The 17,790-nt window shown below is 56.2% G+C and overlaps 4 protein-coding genes across 4 annotated transcripts; 3 read left to right on the top strand and 1 right to left on the bottom strand.

Moving 5' to 3' along the window:
* Positions 1-2,498: 2,498 nt before the first annotated feature.
* Positions 2,499-4,269, top strand: B0H18DRAFT_847061 (uncharacterized protein; the record flags this gene model as incomplete). Its single annotated transcript, XM_048039567.1, has 8 exons — positions 2,499-2,616; positions 2,667-2,777; positions 2,830-3,001; positions 3,058-3,460; positions 3,516-3,589; positions 3,640-3,847; positions 3,908-4,081; positions 4,138-4,269. Coding segments are annotated over 8 exons (1,392 nt in total), but the record flags the coding sequence as incomplete, so codon positions are not given.
* Positions 4,270-4,984: 715 nt separating this feature from the next.
* On the top strand, positions 4,985-9,745 carry B0H18DRAFT_1119844 (uncharacterized protein; the record flags this gene model as incomplete). Its single annotated transcript, XM_048034004.1, has 14 exons — positions 4,985-5,675; positions 6,446-6,539; positions 6,666-6,940; positions 7,005-7,283; positions 7,343-7,462; positions 7,601-7,704; positions 7,744-8,070; positions 8,119-8,496; positions 8,545-8,769; positions 8,822-8,980; positions 9,039-9,106; positions 9,158-9,250; positions 9,308-9,651; positions 9,705-9,745. The coding sequence occupies 14 exons, from the start codon at positions 4,985-4,987 to the stop codon at positions 9,743-9,745; spliced, it is 3,198 nt and encodes a 1,065-aa protein (XP_047892542.1).
* Positions 9,746-10,171: 426 nt separating this feature from the next.
* B0H18DRAFT_1211770 (uncharacterized protein) lies at positions 10,172-15,678 on the bottom strand (the record flags this gene model as incomplete). Its single annotated transcript, XM_048036425.1, has 2 exons — positions 10,172-12,250; positions 12,313-15,678. The coding sequence occupies 2 exons, from the start codon at positions 15,676-15,678 to the stop codon at positions 10,172-10,174; spliced, it is 5,445 nt and encodes a 1,814-aa protein (XP_047892543.1).
* A 758-nt stretch (positions 15,679-16,436) lies between these two features.
* Positions 16,437-17,331, top strand: B0H18DRAFT_877822 (uncharacterized protein; the record flags this gene model as incomplete). The annotated part of the gene is made up of 2 exons (XM_048040583.1): positions 16,437-16,946; positions 16,984-17,331. The coding sequence occupies 2 exons, from the start codon at positions 16,437-16,439 to the stop codon at positions 17,329-17,331; spliced, it is 858 nt and encodes a 285-aa protein (XP_047892544.1).
* Positions 17,332-17,790: the final 459 nt, after the last annotated feature.

The following is a 17,790-nucleotide window of genomic DNA, read 5'->3' on the forward strand; positions in this document are numbered from 1 at the left end:
TCCACATCGAAGAAACTATCGCCGACCCGTTTAATCCACATCTCTCGCGACACGTACGTGAACGAGACGTCGTACACCCAGATCCTCAAGAAGGTGCTGCCACAGGTAAGCAAACTTTACAACGCACTGCGATCAACCACCTACTGACGTATTTTCAGATCCACACCGCAATGTGCGTGAAGCACAAAAGGGGTCCTCTTCTGTTCACCGTGATCAACTTAGAAGAACTCGCCTACATCGACCCTGATGAAGAGAATTCGCAGCCGGACGAGGACGGCTTTGTAGCGGGAGGCGGCGATGGTGACGACATCTTGTCTACCGGCTGGAAGCGCGGAGACCAGGTACTTGTAGGGAGGCTTCAAGCTCAGATGTACGTATTCATCCCAGAGGATCGGGCCGATCTGGAGGTTTGCCTCAGAAGGTTTTGGGAGAAGAAGGACTGGCAGATTTGGAACTATTGCGTGGTACGTAACTTCTGCCTTTGATATATATATTGTCTTTGATGATTGCTCACTTGAACTTATGCAGCCCGTCCAACGCAGATACATCGCCGGGTCGACAGTCGCTGAATTGCACGATCACGTCGTCAACAAGTACCGAGGCGCGATCTGCAACATTCGCGAGGCGTCGCACAACCAGCGACTGATCGCTGAGACCACAGAGGCGATACGGACAAACGACGCACCCCTCATACATCGCTTGGAGAACGAGGCACGAGACACGCCGAACTTCTCGCTGCCAGCCATCCCCGACCCCATCCCTAAACTAGTCGACGACATTCAAATCGCCGCGTACCAGCTGGCGGTGGACAAATGGAACAATAGCAACTACCGCGTTGACGACAACCTCCCGGAGGACGCGCTCAAAGGTGCCGATGAGCGAGCCATGATCCTGGAGGTTGCTAAGTGTCTGAAACGCCGTCTCGACGGACCTCTGTCGTCCGGGGAGGACGATATCATCGCGAACTTCAACAAGAGGAGGCGCGCGAACACGCCGCCGCTGCAGACGGAGTCCATCCTGTTGCAGGATGATACGTCGCAGGAGACCCTCGTCGCGGACAGGGTGCACAGCGACGACTCGGCCAACACTTCTGCTAATACCTCTTTTGAGTCGCAGAGCGGGCAGAGCAGTCACTCCGCCCACAGCTCCTACGACGATGACGACAACCTGCGCACAGCCGACATCCTCTCACTCGCCACCGGCCGTGAGCTGAGGAGCGAGACTCGGCGGCGTTCGTAAGTCATACGGTTCGTGTCGGTTCGGGTAGGTTAGTGTCGTGTAGGTTCGCATTGTTCGCGTTTTCATAATGCTGTCGTGTCGCTTTGTCGTAACCGCACTAGAGCGTGTATCTACGTTGTATGTCAGTACGTGTCTGGAAACGGTATATATATGTCGCTTTGTTTATGTGCAGAAGTCACGACCTTAACGAAAGTTAACCGCTAGTCTTGGGCGCCTTCGCGTCTAATGCTGCGTACAAGCTAAGTACCTTCTCTAGTACTATCCTCAGTCTATATTACGCCTCATCTTGACTGTGTTACTCTCAGTATGATCACTCCGCTTTCCGTCGATGAAACTGAACAGCAGAATCTGATTGCGCTGCTCGAAAGCATACCCAACCTCAATCAAGTCTTGCAGGACTTGCTGGCACGGTTACAAAGCAACGGGTACATTCCTAAGGAAAAATCGAGTCAGTCAGGTAAGAATTACTCCTATGTTACACACGGATAGGTTCATACCACAGTAACCCTAGAATCATCAGCACTGAGCATGGAGAACACAGTCTCCTCCTCTCAGCTGTCTGTTGAACCGCGTCGGACACGCTCTCAAACTCAACAGCTAGCCCGTAACGATAACGGTAAGCTCTGCCTGATTATATGCGTACGTAAACTGGCCTGACATTTGCTTCAACCAGTGACTGCTCAGTCCAGCAATACCTCAGACCGCACCGTAGGGCCAGCCAGGCAGACACGGTCACGCCATCGAAAGGCACCGTATGCCCATGAAGCGGGTAACGAAGCGGGTAACCCTGCAGCTGAACAATCCTCTCATCGTCGTAATGCCCTGCGCCGGCGATCCCGCTCACCATGCTGGCGTGGAGGATTCCCATTTAGTGTTGCGAACGCCGCGCCATCGAATTTGGTATGGGAATCAGATCAGCTAACGGCACCGTCACAGTCGTCGAAGGCCAGCGTTCAAAGGTTCTTCACGATGCTCACCAGCAACCTGGCTGAGAGAAGGATCTTGGACTGCTGTAAGTCCCTGCAAATCGGTACGGTCTCTAGTATCCGCTTGCAAAGTTCGTCGGCAAACGAGTCGGTGACCACTCTCGCCAAACAATGCGCAATGGCTTTCAAAGACGATGCAACCTCCGACATCGTAGTGATGTTGCGACTTATCCAGCTCGCGTGCCGTTGCAGCCAGTGCGTGGGTTCTTTGGTTTCATCCAAGACGAGCTTACAAGTGTGCTTTTGGCAAGCTTGAAACATGCGGAACCTGGCCTCACCACTACCGACATCTGGCGATCCCAGCTGAGTCATAAGAATGACGTTGAAAAGAGAACGTTCCTCGACTGGGTCGCCATGGGGAACAAATTTGCTTTCGTGGCGGAGGAGGTACGTAGTGTACAACTTTCTTAGATGTGCGCTGAACAGTCATTATTTGGCCAGGCTCAGTATATCTACTTATCATGATTGCAGTCCAGAACCTCAGAGTTCCTTTGGGCGCGGTCGACGGCCATTCTGCCCAAGACATAGGCAACATGCTACGATGGCCGGACAGTATGCTTCTGCAGTATGAGAACAGCGCCCAACTGACTAATCAAGCACACAGACTCACGAGCGGGACGTACGGTAAAAGATACAGTGATCCCAACTGTATCACTCCTACAGAAGCACTACCCGTCGATGTTTGAAGACCTCTTCCCAATGTCTAAGACAGGCGGTTCAAACAGTACCCTTGTCCTAGAGCGAAACGACACTTTTTTTGACACACTCAAATTCAAGTAAGTCCTTCCCCGTGCAGTGTATGATGAAATTCATATTCCGGCAACCTTTGCAGTGCTTTCAAACTTGTTCCAAGGATGCATTCGGCTTGGGAGTCTTGCGATCAAGGCGTTCTGATCCATTCACCCTCAGTCGCGACGGTGTCAGCGCCTACCCTGCAACCGGCGGATGGACCTCGAGCAGCCCCACCCCCTTCTCCTCTATCTCCTCTGTCTTCGCTATCGTCTCTCTCTCCGTTATCGTCACCGTGTCTGCCCTCGCGCCATACTAGTTGCGCCCCCGAACCAATTCCATCTCTAGGCCAAGTCATTCTCACATCCTATGACTCTCAAACCGTTACGAACAGACGGTATCCAGCCCCTCGTGACAAGGAGGAGAACATAGCATGGACAGAGAACGCACGTTCAATCGCTAGCAAAGCCAGTGCACCAGTAAGTCTTCAAGAGCTCGAGTTTCAGGTACAGTGGTTCGTTCTTGACTCAGACGTGGCTAATTGCGACGTATTTACCCAAGCTACAAACTGCGTACACAGCCGGGGAGAGAGCTAACCCGAATGCTTACATTCGCGTGCCGGTGAACATGATACCGTGCGTAACGTTATCGTGTTTGTTGTTCACACGCTTACTTTCTCTGGCAGGGATGTCCTAACCATTCGAGGCCAGGATCACTCGTTGGTTGCCGGCATCTTCACGTCGATGCCAGATACCATGAAACGAACCCTAATCGATCGTCTCCTTGCAAGCTTCAATTCAGACCCCTTCAAGACAGTTGACGCAAATTCGGCGACCGGTGAACGTACATTCCAAGCAATACATTTCTCATGGTATAATCGACACTGTACCCAGGTCAGTACTGTCAGCGATCTGCAGTTGGTGAGCTATGCTTATGATGTCATTCCTTCAAAGGGACATGCTGCGCCTGCTGATATACCCCCGTCTCTGCTGAGCAGAGCAGGTTGCACACGTACCAACCATGGTCAATTCCTACCGTACATGTCGAGGGACATGGAAGACCACCAGGCGATCTATCAGTCCCTCAAAAGCGTCTTCGCAGACGTGTTTGGTTTCATAGACGACCAGGTAAGTAATTCAGTTGTCAATCACAACATGCCGGTAGGTAATGTATATGGCCGTAGCTTCAAACGTTCTTGCCCCGGGAATACGAAGTACTTGAAGCAACGGCCGCTATTTTACCTGGTAATAACGTCTCAGTGGTCAGCCCGTTCGTCGGACTTGTGGTCAACCTTAATGTCGTCACTCGAGCCCATAGAGATAGCAAAGACGACGGCGTATGCCTCGTCTTGCCAATCGGCGAATTTGATGGCGGTGAGCTGTGTCTTGTGGAGCCAGGCCTTGTCATTCCACTTCGACACGGTGATTTTGCAGTCTTTCCTTCGTGCAAAATCACACATTACAACATGCATTATACTGGAACTCGTGCCTCCATTGTTTTACATTCAGACAGGGAAATGTGTAAATGGACCGAGAACGATCGTCGGAATGGCTGGGCTTCCAGCAATCACTTCCAGTAGGCTTACTATTGTAGTAGTTCTAATGTGGGCCCCACTGATAAATTAATGATACCTACGAACCCGGCCGTGTTTTCTTTGCTTTCGTTTCGCTTCACTTTTTCAAATATGCAACTACACTTCCGAGACTGAAGGCAGCCTGTGGGCGCCAGGTGTGGTCACGTGATCTGCGACTTCGATTGTTTCTCGAGTCTCGTTTCTTGTCTCGTTTAGGCCCCGTTCTTATGTCTCGTTTCTCGTGTCTAGCTTCTCGTTTTCTCAATGGCCGGCCTCAAGCGCTCTACCAATTCTACGCCTCTCGCTCGGACAACCTGCAAGACAAATCATCCGATTACCGGGTTATGCAGAACAACCGCACGCCCCGTAGCCAACCCACCGCGGCGCCTCCGACGGCAAGCTTGTCGATTGAAGCGTCAAGACGAGCTAGTCCGTGCTTGCGCGAGGAAACACCGAGATGGTCACAACAAAGCGTGCGGCGAGGCTCCCAGAGGACGCACCACTACCTACCGCAGGCGGTACCTCGACCGCGCTCGGACTGCTCGCCGGTGCCGACCGAGTCGAGGGCTGTCTTCTCGGGAACGGTGAGCGGTCAGGCAGCGTAGACCTCGTCGCCGTCACGCTCAACATGTATACGCAAAGCGTGCCTTGCAGACTGGACCTCAGCAATATACAATCCACGATAGACCTCGTAACCGAGCTCACCTCCATCCCTGTCCATCCCCGGCACCCCTACGCCGGGGAGCTCATCTTCACCGCCTTCTCCAGTCAGCACCAGGACGGGATCAAGAAGGGGCTCGAGTCGCGAGGCGCGCCGGCCAGCCGCTGCTCTGGGACGTTCCGTACCTCCCGCTGGACCCTGCGGATCGTTAACTCAGGCGGAACTCAGGAGGTACAAGCGCGGATGTCAGCCAACGTGCGGTCGACCCGCGAAGTGAAGGGGCGTGCAGTTGGGAGGGAATGGGAAGACGAGAAGATCAGCGAGGCTCAGGCGCGGGAGCATCAGCAATGCGCGCGCCAGGCACCGGGGCTACAGGCTCATGGGGCGGAGGCGCGACCTCTGGGACAACGAGTTCGGGAACAGCGGGCGCAGATGGTGCAGCGAAGGAAGAGCCGCCCGGGACCATCGTCATCAAGCAGCGGTCTATGTAAGTACTATAATCAGTCTCTATAGTACGCGCACCTGTGCATACTCGGCGGGTCTGATCGCTCACTGTCGCTCATCCACCGCAGCATCCACCGCAGTTCGATGTTCAAGCATCAAGTTCCGCCGCATCCGCTCACCGTCAACGCACTGTGGCCTCCGCCTTGCCTTCCCTCGCTCGCGTCTCCATCGTCAACGATCTGGGTTGCACCGAACCGTTGTGCGTCAGGTAACAGCCCAGCAGCAGCCACCAATTCCATGCTGGAGGTCGAGTCTACGAGCCGTTGCTCTCCACGATGTGATGGGGTGGTTCGCCGTTGCAAACCGCCGCTTGAGCACTGCGTATCGCGGTGTAGTCCTGTTACCGTGTGTGAATGCGTAGCAGACGTGCGTTTACGGACAGTCAAATACGGCGAGTTGACACAGCTTGTACAGTAGCAGTCAATGACGAATTTGTTAACGGTATGTGTTTGTTTTTGCGCCTGTGTGCTTCAAAATTACTGCACCGTTTCAATGAATGAACTCCAGCAAAAGAACGACAAGGCTCGAAGTATACCACAGGACTTTCAGGAACACTTGGTAGACCGTCTGTGTAATATACTCGAGTTCGTGAAACTCAGCCTTCAAGTTCGCCTGTCAAGTGTTGTGAATCTTGAAGTGCTTACGTAGATCAACTGTATAGATTGTATTCAGCGCTAATGCTAACAACGCTGTCTGGTTCGAAGGCTTCCAGAACCGCGACCAGCCGCGAGTCTCATGTGCTCATGCCCGCAGTGCGGTCCGATGCTCTTGCACTTGGCTTCCATCATCCTCCGAAGTTCGCGCGACCGCTACGACCGACGGAAGACTTCGAGAACCTCATCCAGCGGTGAGTCAGAGTCCGCTCACACGGTGTGTTATCTAAAATTTTTCACTGTTCCGTCAACACTCACCACCGCTCGCTCTCAGTGAACGTACTGCACCTTGGAATGGCTACACGTCAGTCTCTCCGTAGTGCGGCACGCCAGCCCACCGGCCAGCCGACCACGAAGGCTAAGACTGGTCAGGCCGCTGTAAAGTCAGCGCCGGCTGCTAAGAAGTCCTCCACCGCTACGAAAGCCTCATCGAAGGGCGCCACGGGTTCCAAGCGCGGCAGGCAGGAAACCCCAGAGAGAAATGGCAAGACCTCCCAGCCCGACATTCTGTCCCCGTCCGAGAAGCGGTTGTACGACAAGTTGAAAGCGAAGATGGAGCAGGCCGAGAAGCAGGCGGCGGCCGAACATCGATCCAGTGAGTGCTCAACTTCACGTTGATTGGGATGGACGACACGAAACGAATGCTGAACTCACAACAGACGTACGAAGGACGAGCACAGCTATGTTGCTAGAGGAGAACACGTCTGGCGCAGAGGACGAGGAGGATGAGGATGAGCAACCGAGGCGCAAGAAGCTGAAGAAGAACGTGGAGATCAGGCTCAGCGAGGATGAAGAACAGGACGAGCTTGTCGAGGAGGAGGAGGTGGCGGCGGAGGCGGAAGCGGAAGCAGAGGAGGAGATGCGAGTGGAGCCAGAGCGAGAGGTGGGCAATGCGAACGATGTGGATAATCCCCCAGAGGCACCTCTGCCTCCGCGCCGTGAGTCTTTTACACAAGCTAATAAGTATATCGAACTACTAACAGAAGTGGTATGCAAGCCAAACCTAAACCAAGGCCTGCGTTTGGTCGGAAGCCGGCGAACGAACCTGAGAAAGCCAAGAATGACCGGGGCGACACTTTGCTCGACGCAGACGAGCGTAACCTTGCGACAGCTCTCGGTATGTGGGTCCTCCCATAGGTTCCTAGCTAATCTGCAAGCAACATCATAGGTAAGCCTCAATCGTCGTCAGCAACGTCAAAAAACAATCCGAAGGCAAGGCAGCGAAACAACCATGCTCATGGGGACAGTGGGTCAGAAGACGACGAAGAGCAACGCACTAACGTCACGCAGCGTGCCAAAGCCAAGAAAGTGTGGCGCATGGACGCCGTTGTCATTGACTCACCTCCAAAAAAGGTGAAGGTGAGTGCATCTTTATTTACTCATCTCAAACTATGATAGATTACGCAGCAGACGGTGGTCAACAAGAACAAGGGCAAGGGTGCGGCGGTCAAGACCAAGGGCAAGGGTGCAGCGGTTGAGAAGAACAAGGGCAAGGGTACGAGGGTCAACAAGAAGCAGAAGAAACAGCGCGACTGGTTGGACACCGACACCGAGTCGGAGAACAAGACCGAGCCGGACGCGGACGATACGGAAGAAGACCATGAGTCGGACAGTGACTCGGACAGCGACAGCGACAGCGACGGCGACAGCGACGACGATGATTCGGAGGAAGACAGAGACGCGGAGGACGAGGCGATGGACGAGGACAGTGAGGATGAAGTGATCGTAAGTCAATCGTCCCGCATTCACTGCTTTGTCGATGAAGTTCTGCAGGTTGTCAAGGCCCCGAAGAGTAAGGCCGGGCAGTCCAAAGGCAAGAGAAGCAAACGTAGCAGCAGCAGCGCGGCCGGGCAGAAGTCCGAAGGTCGTCGTCGTGCGCAGGCCAGGGACATCCCGGAGACCCTCAAGCCTATTGTTACGTGCTCACAGATGTACCTCCGCCTCCGCCTCTCACTCGACCACGCGTGGACCTCCGAGAAGACGCAGAACAGCAGTCAGCTGCCCCACAAGCACCTCGTCATCAAGAGGGCCTTGAAGGACGCTCGCCGCCATCGCGCGGAGGACGGCAAGAAGATCGATTACCTTGTGTCAGGGTTCAAGACCCTGAAAAAGAAACGCAACCACGTTCTTCGCGAGAACGTCGCCAGTGTTGTAAGTCCCTTGTTCCTGACACATCAAACGAACTGAGTCTTGTTGCAGGTGTGGACAGGCGCGTCTCAGCTCCGAAACGAGGTCAAGAAGAAAGCGAAGATTGTGGTCGACAGTGCCTACGGCCTGGGAAGCCTCTCGACGCAGCGCAGAGTCGCAGCCGCAACATTCCTCCTCAAGTCGAACACACAGGGCAAATTCTCAATGCCGAATTTTATCTTCGGCGAAATCGACATCGCCTGGCAGTCGGACGAACCTTACGAGGTCGACATGAAGGTATGTACAGTCATCTTGGATGTTTACTGCTTGTTCTTGAAGGGCCCCACAGGCGAGCGTCGTGAACCGCAAGAAACCGTTCCAGCACAAGGCGTTGTCCGACGTCATTGTGCAGCACTGGTTCCATGGACACAGGGACACTGCGTCAGTCGCAGCGTACGATCGGTTCAGTGAGGTTCCGAACAACCTCATAGCCCTCGTGTGCAATGCGGTAAGTTTTGTTCACGTTAGTTTATGGACGGCTGTAATACTGAACAATTCTTTTATAGATCGAGGCGGCGTTGGTGGACATAGCCACAGGGACTCACCACTTCTCTAACAAGCTATATGCGGCCAAGTGAGTGTAACAGTCTGTCTAGCGTAGTGTTTCTCCCTCACGTGTGAGTAGGTGGATCAACATCATGGGCATCCTGGATCAGTTCGAAAGCAACGCATCGGAGGCGTACCAAGCTCTGAAGGAGATGATGTGGACCAATGTCAGGTAAGTGGCATTAATACTAACCTTCTAAACGTCGAGTCTATCTCAATGTTGGTCCAGCGCACTCATCGATGAGCAGCAAGTCTCGAGATCGAAGGATAAGCAAGACGTCGCTGACGATGGTAGCCCTGGCGAGCAGTTCATCGCGTGGAGCGATGTAGAGGTCGGCGACACTAAGGCCACCGGAACGAAGGCTGCAAAGCCATCGTCAAAGCTGTCGTCTTCGAAACCGACATCGTCGAAGCCGTCGTCTTCGAAGCCGACATCGTCGAAGCCGTCGTCATCGAAGCCGACATCGTCGAAGCCGACATCGTCGAAGCCGACATCGTCGAAGCCGACATCGTCGAAGCCGCCGTCGTCGAAGCCGCCGTCGTCAAAGACGACGACGTCGAAGGCGCCTGAGGGTAAGTGCATCACTGTCAATAGTATGTGTGTACAATGAACGATTGTTCCCCAGTCGAGCCTCAGGTCAACGAAGAAGAAGCTGGGCGTGTGTAAGGCGCCTTACTCGTCGTGCCTCGTATGCGCTGCACCCAGTCTCTATTCAAGAGGTACTGTCTACAGATTGCATACAAAGGCGGTGACGAGGTAAAGGCTGAGGACTTGTAGGTGCACTGGCGCGCCATACGAGTCCTCGAGCAAACAAAGACAAACATTTAATGTAAGACATACCGTAACGGGAATATCCGTTACACCCTCCCCCACTGGACACGACCACGGGTCCCAGCGATAACCAGAGAAACAGATAGAAAAAGGAAAATGAAAGGAGACATATGCAACAACCCACCGGTGGTAGCAGTTGGCAAACAAAGATGATGTTGAACTGTAGACAACAACATGTTAGATTGCGTCAGTGAGCAGACACAACCATTCATCATTGTCGTACATAACTCGACAAAGTTATGCAGGCCATAAGGTAAACTACTACTCGGACTCGGAGTAGTAGTCAGCATCTTCAGAGTTACCCTCATCGTCGGCAGATAGTGCAGAAGAGCTAAGGGTATCCTCCATCTCAGACTGCTCGTAGTAGTCAGAGACTACTACCGAGTTAGTCTCCTCAGACCCAGATCTTCGTGAGTCCCACGAGCTAAGATGCTCGGACTCGGAGGGATACTCCGACTCAACATGGTCAGGGTACTCCTCACGAGTCATGGTACGAGGCTCCTCATCAGAGGAGTTGTACCAGTCGGACTCATCCACTGGTTGTTGACGAGGTGGTACAACAAGCCATCCCAGCTTGTTGTAGGCCCAATGTCGTACCATCTCCATAGGAAGTGGTGCAACGAGCCGAGGATCAAACTCGAGTGGAACCACTTCCAACTCCCTCTGGAAGTGGTCCCATGCTCGACAAGCTGCACGAGAGTATGTCCCTGGTCGTGGGGACATATCCTCGATGGCCTGCCCACAGCTAAGGGCTGACCTCTTGCAGTGAGCCCAGATGTCCCACTCGCCAGTACTTGCCGCGACATCAGCCTCGTCGAAGTCATGCTCAAGCTGGTCTGCAAGGAGGGTGAAGCACTCCTCACGCGACACCTTATCCGTGGGCCATCGACTCACGTCGACAGTCACTGGGTGACCCAGTGCAGTCGGTACTCGGTTTAATCCCAGTACTTCGTGGCGCGAGGTACTGGTTTCCGAAGTGATGTCGCGGCTGCGACGATCACGAGTATCCTGCACCTCGATTCGATCACTCGACGCATGCAGTACAGGTGGTACCTGCCTCAATGTTCGACGTGAAGCCCGTACGTCGACATTGGACGTACGGCCTGTGACTACATCCAGTTCCAGTACATCACTATGTGATGTACTGGCCACTCGCACGGTATCCTGCACGTCGAACCCCTGGCTCACTGTGCGACTGCCTGATCTTCGCGTCGAGTTCCCATGGGTGATCCGTAAGTCGAGCTCACGGCTTGACATCCGTGTCACTAGGGGATCCGGGACCAGTACATCTTCGCGTGGTGTACTGGTCATGGTGTGGATCAAGCGGTGGCTGCTCGAGGCCCCGCTCCCTTCCCCTCTCAAGAGAGTAACCCCCCTCGTAGAGGAGGTAGCTCCTCCTTGCGCTCGCGCCGGCTCGGTCTTGGTACCATCAGTTGTAGATGAACGTCGCCGTTCGCCTGAATCCAATGGTTCCGGCCTTCGCATCGACTGAGCTTTGAGTCCCTCGAGATAGATCTGGAAACCTTTCAATGGATCCCGGGAACGCATCTCCGTTTGGGCACGCGGCGACACTCTAGTAGTCGCACGAGTCGACGCACTGGGCATTTGCATCCGCAAGAACGAAGGTTCGTTCTCGCCAGGTGTCCCTGATCCTGGAGCCACGGATGTGGATCCGCCAGTTCGCGTCGATCCATTCGACTGTGCTGGGTCCAGGGAAGATAACAGCACATCCATCTTGGATGTGCTCGGCGGTAGCTCCCGGTCTCGTTCGCTAGACGCAACAAGTACTTCGCAGTATTTGGGCTGGTGCTCGCCGTCGAAGTACACGTCCAGATCGCGTCGGTCTTGCTGAACGCGACGTGCCGGCAGCACGTAGCGTCCCGACGGTCGCCATTCAGGTCCGGGTGCAGTCCGTCGTACGTCTACATTTGTAGACGTACCGGCTGACTGGCCACGATTCGCGGGATTGAGCTCGCCTGTATCTTCGTCGAGGTCTGTTGCAGTGTGACACGGCGGTGACACTGCAACTATAGTAGGTGAGCTGGCGAGTACCGTGAGGTACTTGCCTTTGACAGGAGAAATGTCGTGTCCTTGTGCGGCACCCACTGCACTTGACGCAGGCAGAGACTTGAGTACCTTATGGTACTCGCACTGCTCATGAGGGTGCTCATCGGCACCTACCTCAAGCTTGATGCTTGATGTCGGTACTACACCTGTATCGGAGAGGTGGGACGCGCCGGTAGTGCCTGTGTGCACCCCGGGCGCGCCGCCGTGCGTGCCAGCGGATGCGATTGCGATGTCGCTCCGTGGTGTGGATGGACCAGTGTCGATTGCGACGACCTTCGGGGTGGTCGCGATCGGTGGTGGTATCGGAACAGGGGTGGTGACGGCAGGGCGAGTACCGTGAGGTACTCGCTTTTCGAGTCACTGTCGGGTTCCTCGAAACAGGCGTCGAACGAAGAGTCCGACGTCTGCGTGTGAGTCGCAGGGACTTTGGGTACGCCGGTCGAGCGCACTCGCCCACCGATCGTCCCGCACGGCCTGTCCGTGCTGGGCTCGACCTGTAGGTCGCCCCATGGGTCGATCATACCGTCGACATGCGTGGTGGCTGCCACGATAACCGCATTGGTTGTCGTGGTCGTCACGGGTGGTGGTGGCGGTGTAGGAGGAGGTGGTAGAGGCGGGGGAGGTACCTCCGACATGGACGTACCTCTGTCTTTCGAGCTCGCAGGTTCGTCTCCTTCGCCTACACCGCACCCTTCCTCCCCTCCTCCTTCTGCCAGACCCTCCTCATCTGACTCCTCTGTCTCTGCACTCTCATCCACGTCCCCCTCGTCCCCGGCCTGATCCGCCATCCGTCCTGCACTCGATCTCCGGAGTGCGCGCGCGACCTCCGACTCGTGGTGCCTCTCGTAGTCGCCACCGATGTCGGGAGCCGCGAAGGAGTCGATGGGGAGTTGGGTAGGGGTCCCTAGGAGCGAGCCCTCGACGAGAACTGTGAAGTTCTCGTCGGGTTGACGGTCGGGATGCCGTTCTGGTCTGTCGGGGTCCGTAAGCGCCGGCTGCTGCACTGGCAGTAGTGCAGCAGTCGAGTCGCGATCTCGAGCTAGCGCGTTCATTGTGAATACGCAAGCGTCGGACTGCGCGTTCGCAGGAGCACTGGGGTCGCAGAGAGATTGGTGGCTGCTGACAGTGCCGAGGTCTAGCAGCTGAACCGCGTGCGGTTCGGCTGCGCATGGACGGTCGCTCTGACGCACGGCCGTTGGGGCGATACGTGCGTCCTGGGTCGCATGCGTGACGGTTCGGCAGCCGTCTGCGTCGACGTCGTGGCAAGACGACTGTCGGTCGTAAGTGGGGTCGTCCGGGGAATCTGCCAGTTGAACCGTGGATGGTTCAGCTGCGCATACCCGAAGGAGTTGTGTTTGCACGTCCGTTAGGGCGGTACAAGCTTCTCGCGGAGAGGTCATACGCTGAGGGTCGCTCGCCATAACCCTTGCGGGATCGAGCGCGTTGCGGGAGAGATCGTCGGGGTCGTCCAATGGCTCGGCCAGCTGAACCAAATGAGGTTCAGCTGTGCTGAAGCAGTCGGACGCCTGTACTTCCGTGAGGATGTGCAAGGTGTCTTGAGGCGCAGTTGAGTGCGCGATGCGACTGGCCGACGAGGAGTCAGCGAACACCGCGTCACATCCAGTCGAGGTTGAATGGGGCACATCGGACCTGCATCGCTGCTGGTCCGTTGTGCCGCCTTGCGAAATGAATAGTACGACCTCGCGGTCGTCCTCTAACACCGGCGCTCCGTCTTGCAGAGTGGGGGGTACGATCCTTGGGTCGCCCCGCGGCGCGATCGTACCCTCTCCATCGCTAGCAATGCGCGCGGCGAACTTCACGTTCGTCGCTACGATTGCCTGTGCGGGCACCGTCAAGGAGGGAGATATCGAGGCGGATACGTCCGTCTGGGGCGTATCCGCTACTCGATATCCGGTCGAGAAATTATGGGGCACGTCGGACGTGCAGTACTGCGCGTCCGTCGTATTGCCTTGCAAAGTGGAGGGTCCGGGTACGACCTCAGGGTCGTACCGCAGCTCCCGTGGGACATCCGGTACGACTTCGCAGTTGTACCTGTGGGCGGAAGTGCCATATTCGTGGCCAGTAGTGCGCACGACGAGCCTTACGTTCGTCGAGACGCCTACTGGCGCGGATACAGGGGGCATGGAGGGTACGACCTGGAGGTCGTCCCGCAGCACCTTGGGCGTGCTACCACCCGGAACATCAGGTACGACTTCGCAGTCGTGCCTGGGGACGTAGTTGCCATCTTCGTGGCTAGCAGTGCGCACGACGAGCTTCTTGTTCGTCGCTACGCCTGCTAGCACGGGCACGGGAAGCGGGGGCTGCGATGCAGGAACGTACAGTGAGTACGTACCTGTGGTGGTCGAGCCTTCGGGCTCATGCTTCCTGCTCGCCCAGCACCCTTCCTCCCTCTGTCCCTGCGTTCCCTCCTCATCCTCGCTACTCCTCTGCCCCCTGTCCTTCTTCCGTTCTCCTCGATCTGCGTTGTCCATGGTCCGCTCAGTCTCGCTACTCGGCGTTGGACTTGAACGCGCGTCGTTCAAGTCCTGGGTCGCGTGGCTGGGTTGCGTGTCGCCAGAGCCGCGGTATCGGTCGCCAGAGTTATCGGACTCGAGGAGGGGACCACCCAAGTCGAGGCGAGAGGCAAGAGGGGAGAGGTGAAGAGCCGGGGATGGAGGAAGTGGCGATCTGGTACCGGGAGGTACCAGGTCGGTCGCCACTGACTGGACTGGCGGTAAGTCAGCCAGCCAGTCGCAAACACGAGTTCGCACTCGCGTTGGGACGGCGCGCGCGTCTGGTTCGCCAGACGGGCGCTCGAGGTGGCTGCCCAGAGAGTGGAGGTGGTCGAGAACGGCGGGTCGGTGGTGGCGGTCGAGCGTAGTGCGGTAGGCGCTAGCACGCGGGGCGCTCGCCACGGACTCGTGACGCTCAACGCTCGTAGCGTTGAGCGCGTCGCGCGTCGCGTCGAGCCGGCTGCTCGTCGTGGCGCGCACGTCGTTCGACAGTGGCAATATATTTTTTGTATCGCGGCTCATTTCTGAGCGCGCGACGAGGGTATCTAGGGGCGTGGGCTCGCTTCCACTGTACATAGTACTACTACTGTAGTACTGTGTGCCTATACCCTCCCGAACCTGGAGATGCGTCGACTCGACGCACCGCTCGCTCAGTTCGGGTTCGAGCTCGGCGCCAGGCCTGTCGTCGAACTCGGCGCGTGCACCATCCTTCGGGAGGGTGCCCGGCTTCGCTGCTTGGGCTGGAGCTGCCCGGGATAGTGTTTCCGGGTGGCTCTGAGCAGACCCAACGGTGGGCTCGGGCTGCTCTGTGCCCAGTGCGTGTTCGACCTCACGGTCGGACGGCGCCTGCTCCGTGGGTGCTCCGGCTGAGTTCTCCTGGTCGGAGGACTCAGTCCGAGCGGTCTGCGCGCGCGATGAACGGCCGCTACTGCTGCTGCTCGCCGCCGACAGTGCCTCGTCGACGGCGTCCATCAGATCCTTGCGGGTCTGCTTGGACTCTTCGAGCGCGGCATTAATCCGCTGCTGACTCGCCGCGGCTTCGGCGAGTGTATGCTCGAGCCGCTCTTGGCTCGCGGCGAGCTTGGACTTGATCTCCGCTCGCAACGCCTTGAGCTTGCTGCGGGTTCCACTACGGGTTCCGCGGTTGCTCCGGGTTGCTTCGGAGGGGTTGGTTGTCGATCCAGACATCCTGTCGAGGTCTTCCTGGGCCGACTAGAGGGTTTGATAGAGCATAGAGTTCGAGTTTCGAGATGTTGTTGCCTAGAGTAGAAAATCCCCAGAATAGAAGCTTTTCTGGAGCGCAAAAAAGTGTAAGGCGCCTTACTCGTCGTGCCTCGTATGCGCTGCACCCAGTCTCTATTCAAGAGGTACTGTCTACAGATTGCATACAAAGGCGGTGACGAGGTAAAGGCTGAGGACTTGTAGGTGCACTGGCGCGCCATACGAGTCCTCGAGCAAACAAAGACAAACATTTAATGTAAGACATACCGTAACGGGAATATCCGTTACACTCAGCCTCTTCAGAGCGTGTACATGCTCGATGAAAGTAAAGGTACGTCCAAACTTGGTAATATACATTATGACGAAACGTCGTACTCACGCCCATTCAGTTCCAAGCGCAGGGAAGGTGTATGAAGACCTCGCGAAGATGGAAATCACACCCAAGGGGAAGTTCGCGGCCGCAGCAGCAGACAAGGTACCACAGGGGACGACAAACTTCTTCATTAAGGCACTGGATCTTGAGAAGCGACAGTAAGTCTACGTACATCCCAATAAGGAGCTGGATTGACGCCGTCTGCAGGTACGAACTTCGTACGAAACTCAAGAAGGCGTTAAGAGGCCATGCCGAACTGGTGGAGGACGACTCGGGGGTCGCTGGAGTCGGCACCGAGCGACGTGTGCTACGTCGTGAATTGGAGAAGTGGCGCGACCTTCAGAGCTCGCTCATGCCTCACATCAACTTCCCAGACGTCGACGGCGACGACGGCGATGACGACGATCACGACGACGACGACGACGACGGGGGTAGCGGTCGGCCTGAAGACGAGCCTCTCGCCCTCCCATCCGACTTCTCGGCAGCTGAGCGCAACACGCTCGGCCTGGAGGCGCAGGCGGTCTTCGAACGCCGTGTTCGACATGGCCGTGCGTACGACCTTCTCGCTGCAGTCAAAGAGTCTATCAATCACCAGGGCGCATTCCTCGAGGACAAACAAAAGCACGCGCGTGGTCAGAAAGACAACACTCGCTCTCAAAAGCAGGTGTCCAACGCGACCGCACGCACGCGCATGCTGGCCGGGCTCTACAATTACAACCGCGACCGCCTCATTGCATTGAGCGATGGCATTGCGGAGGACGTCCTACAGGCGATCAACATGGAAACGGACCTCAAGAGTAAGAATTGGCGCAAGCCGCGACAGCAAGGGGACAGCCGCGAAGAACGGGCATGGATCTGGACGGTCATCCCCCCGTGGACGACCGAAGACGATGCGGAAGCATGGGAACTCGAAGGCGAGTGGTTCGTCTATCCCAATTGCTAGTACTAACAACTCGCTAGTCGACCGGGTACAATGGTTCCGCGCTCGGGCGGAGGTGAAGCGAGTGAACGAGGAAATCAACAAGCTTCATGCCGAGTTCAAGAGGACGATCCTCGGTTTCAAGAACATGTCTAGAGCTTGGGAACAGGTCTCGGCGAAGGCAGGGTTGTCCGATGGGGCGAGAGCGTATGCGCTGAGGAAAGTGAATATGTTCAACAAGCTAAGCGTCCAATGCGCGGACGTTTTCGGGACTACACGAAAGGATGCCGCAGAGAAGTGGGACTACTCGATTGTAAGTTCCAATTAATGATGCGGGCACCGACTCATGTTCATTCCCTCCAGTCCTCAAGTACATCCACGCCAGCTGACACCGGCCAGGGGAAGGGGAAGGAGAAGGAGTAGGGAGAAGGAGAAGTCGTGGTGCGGTAGGGTGGATGCGAAGGATGGCGATGCTAGGTGAGTACGTACTATGTATGCTTCGTCAATGTGCTTCCTCTTCTCTACCCGCCACCCCGCTATCGACGTCGCCGTCCTACCCGCCACCCCGCTATCGTCGTCGCCGTCCTACCCCCCATCCCGCTATCGTCGTCGCCGTCCTACCCCCCATCCCGCAAGCGTCGTCGTCAACACCGAGCTTCGTTGAAGCTCCATGCGCAGCGCTAATGCTCGCCACATTGATATTTACGCGTCGACACGCACCCTGTCTGACTGCGTGCTTTGTACGTCGAGCTCACTGGTCTTCTTCTGTCAGGTATCTACAGCAATG

The sequence above is a fragment of the Fomitopsis serialis genome, assembly GCF_022376445.1.
Source record: "Fomitopsis serialis strain Sig1Antser10 chromosome Unknown B0H18scaffold_40, whole genome shotgun sequence".
In the NCBI taxonomy this organism is placed as follows: domain Eukaryota; kingdom Fungi; phylum Basidiomycota; class Agaricomycetes; order Polyporales; family Fomitopsidaceae; genus Fomitopsis; species Fomitopsis serialis.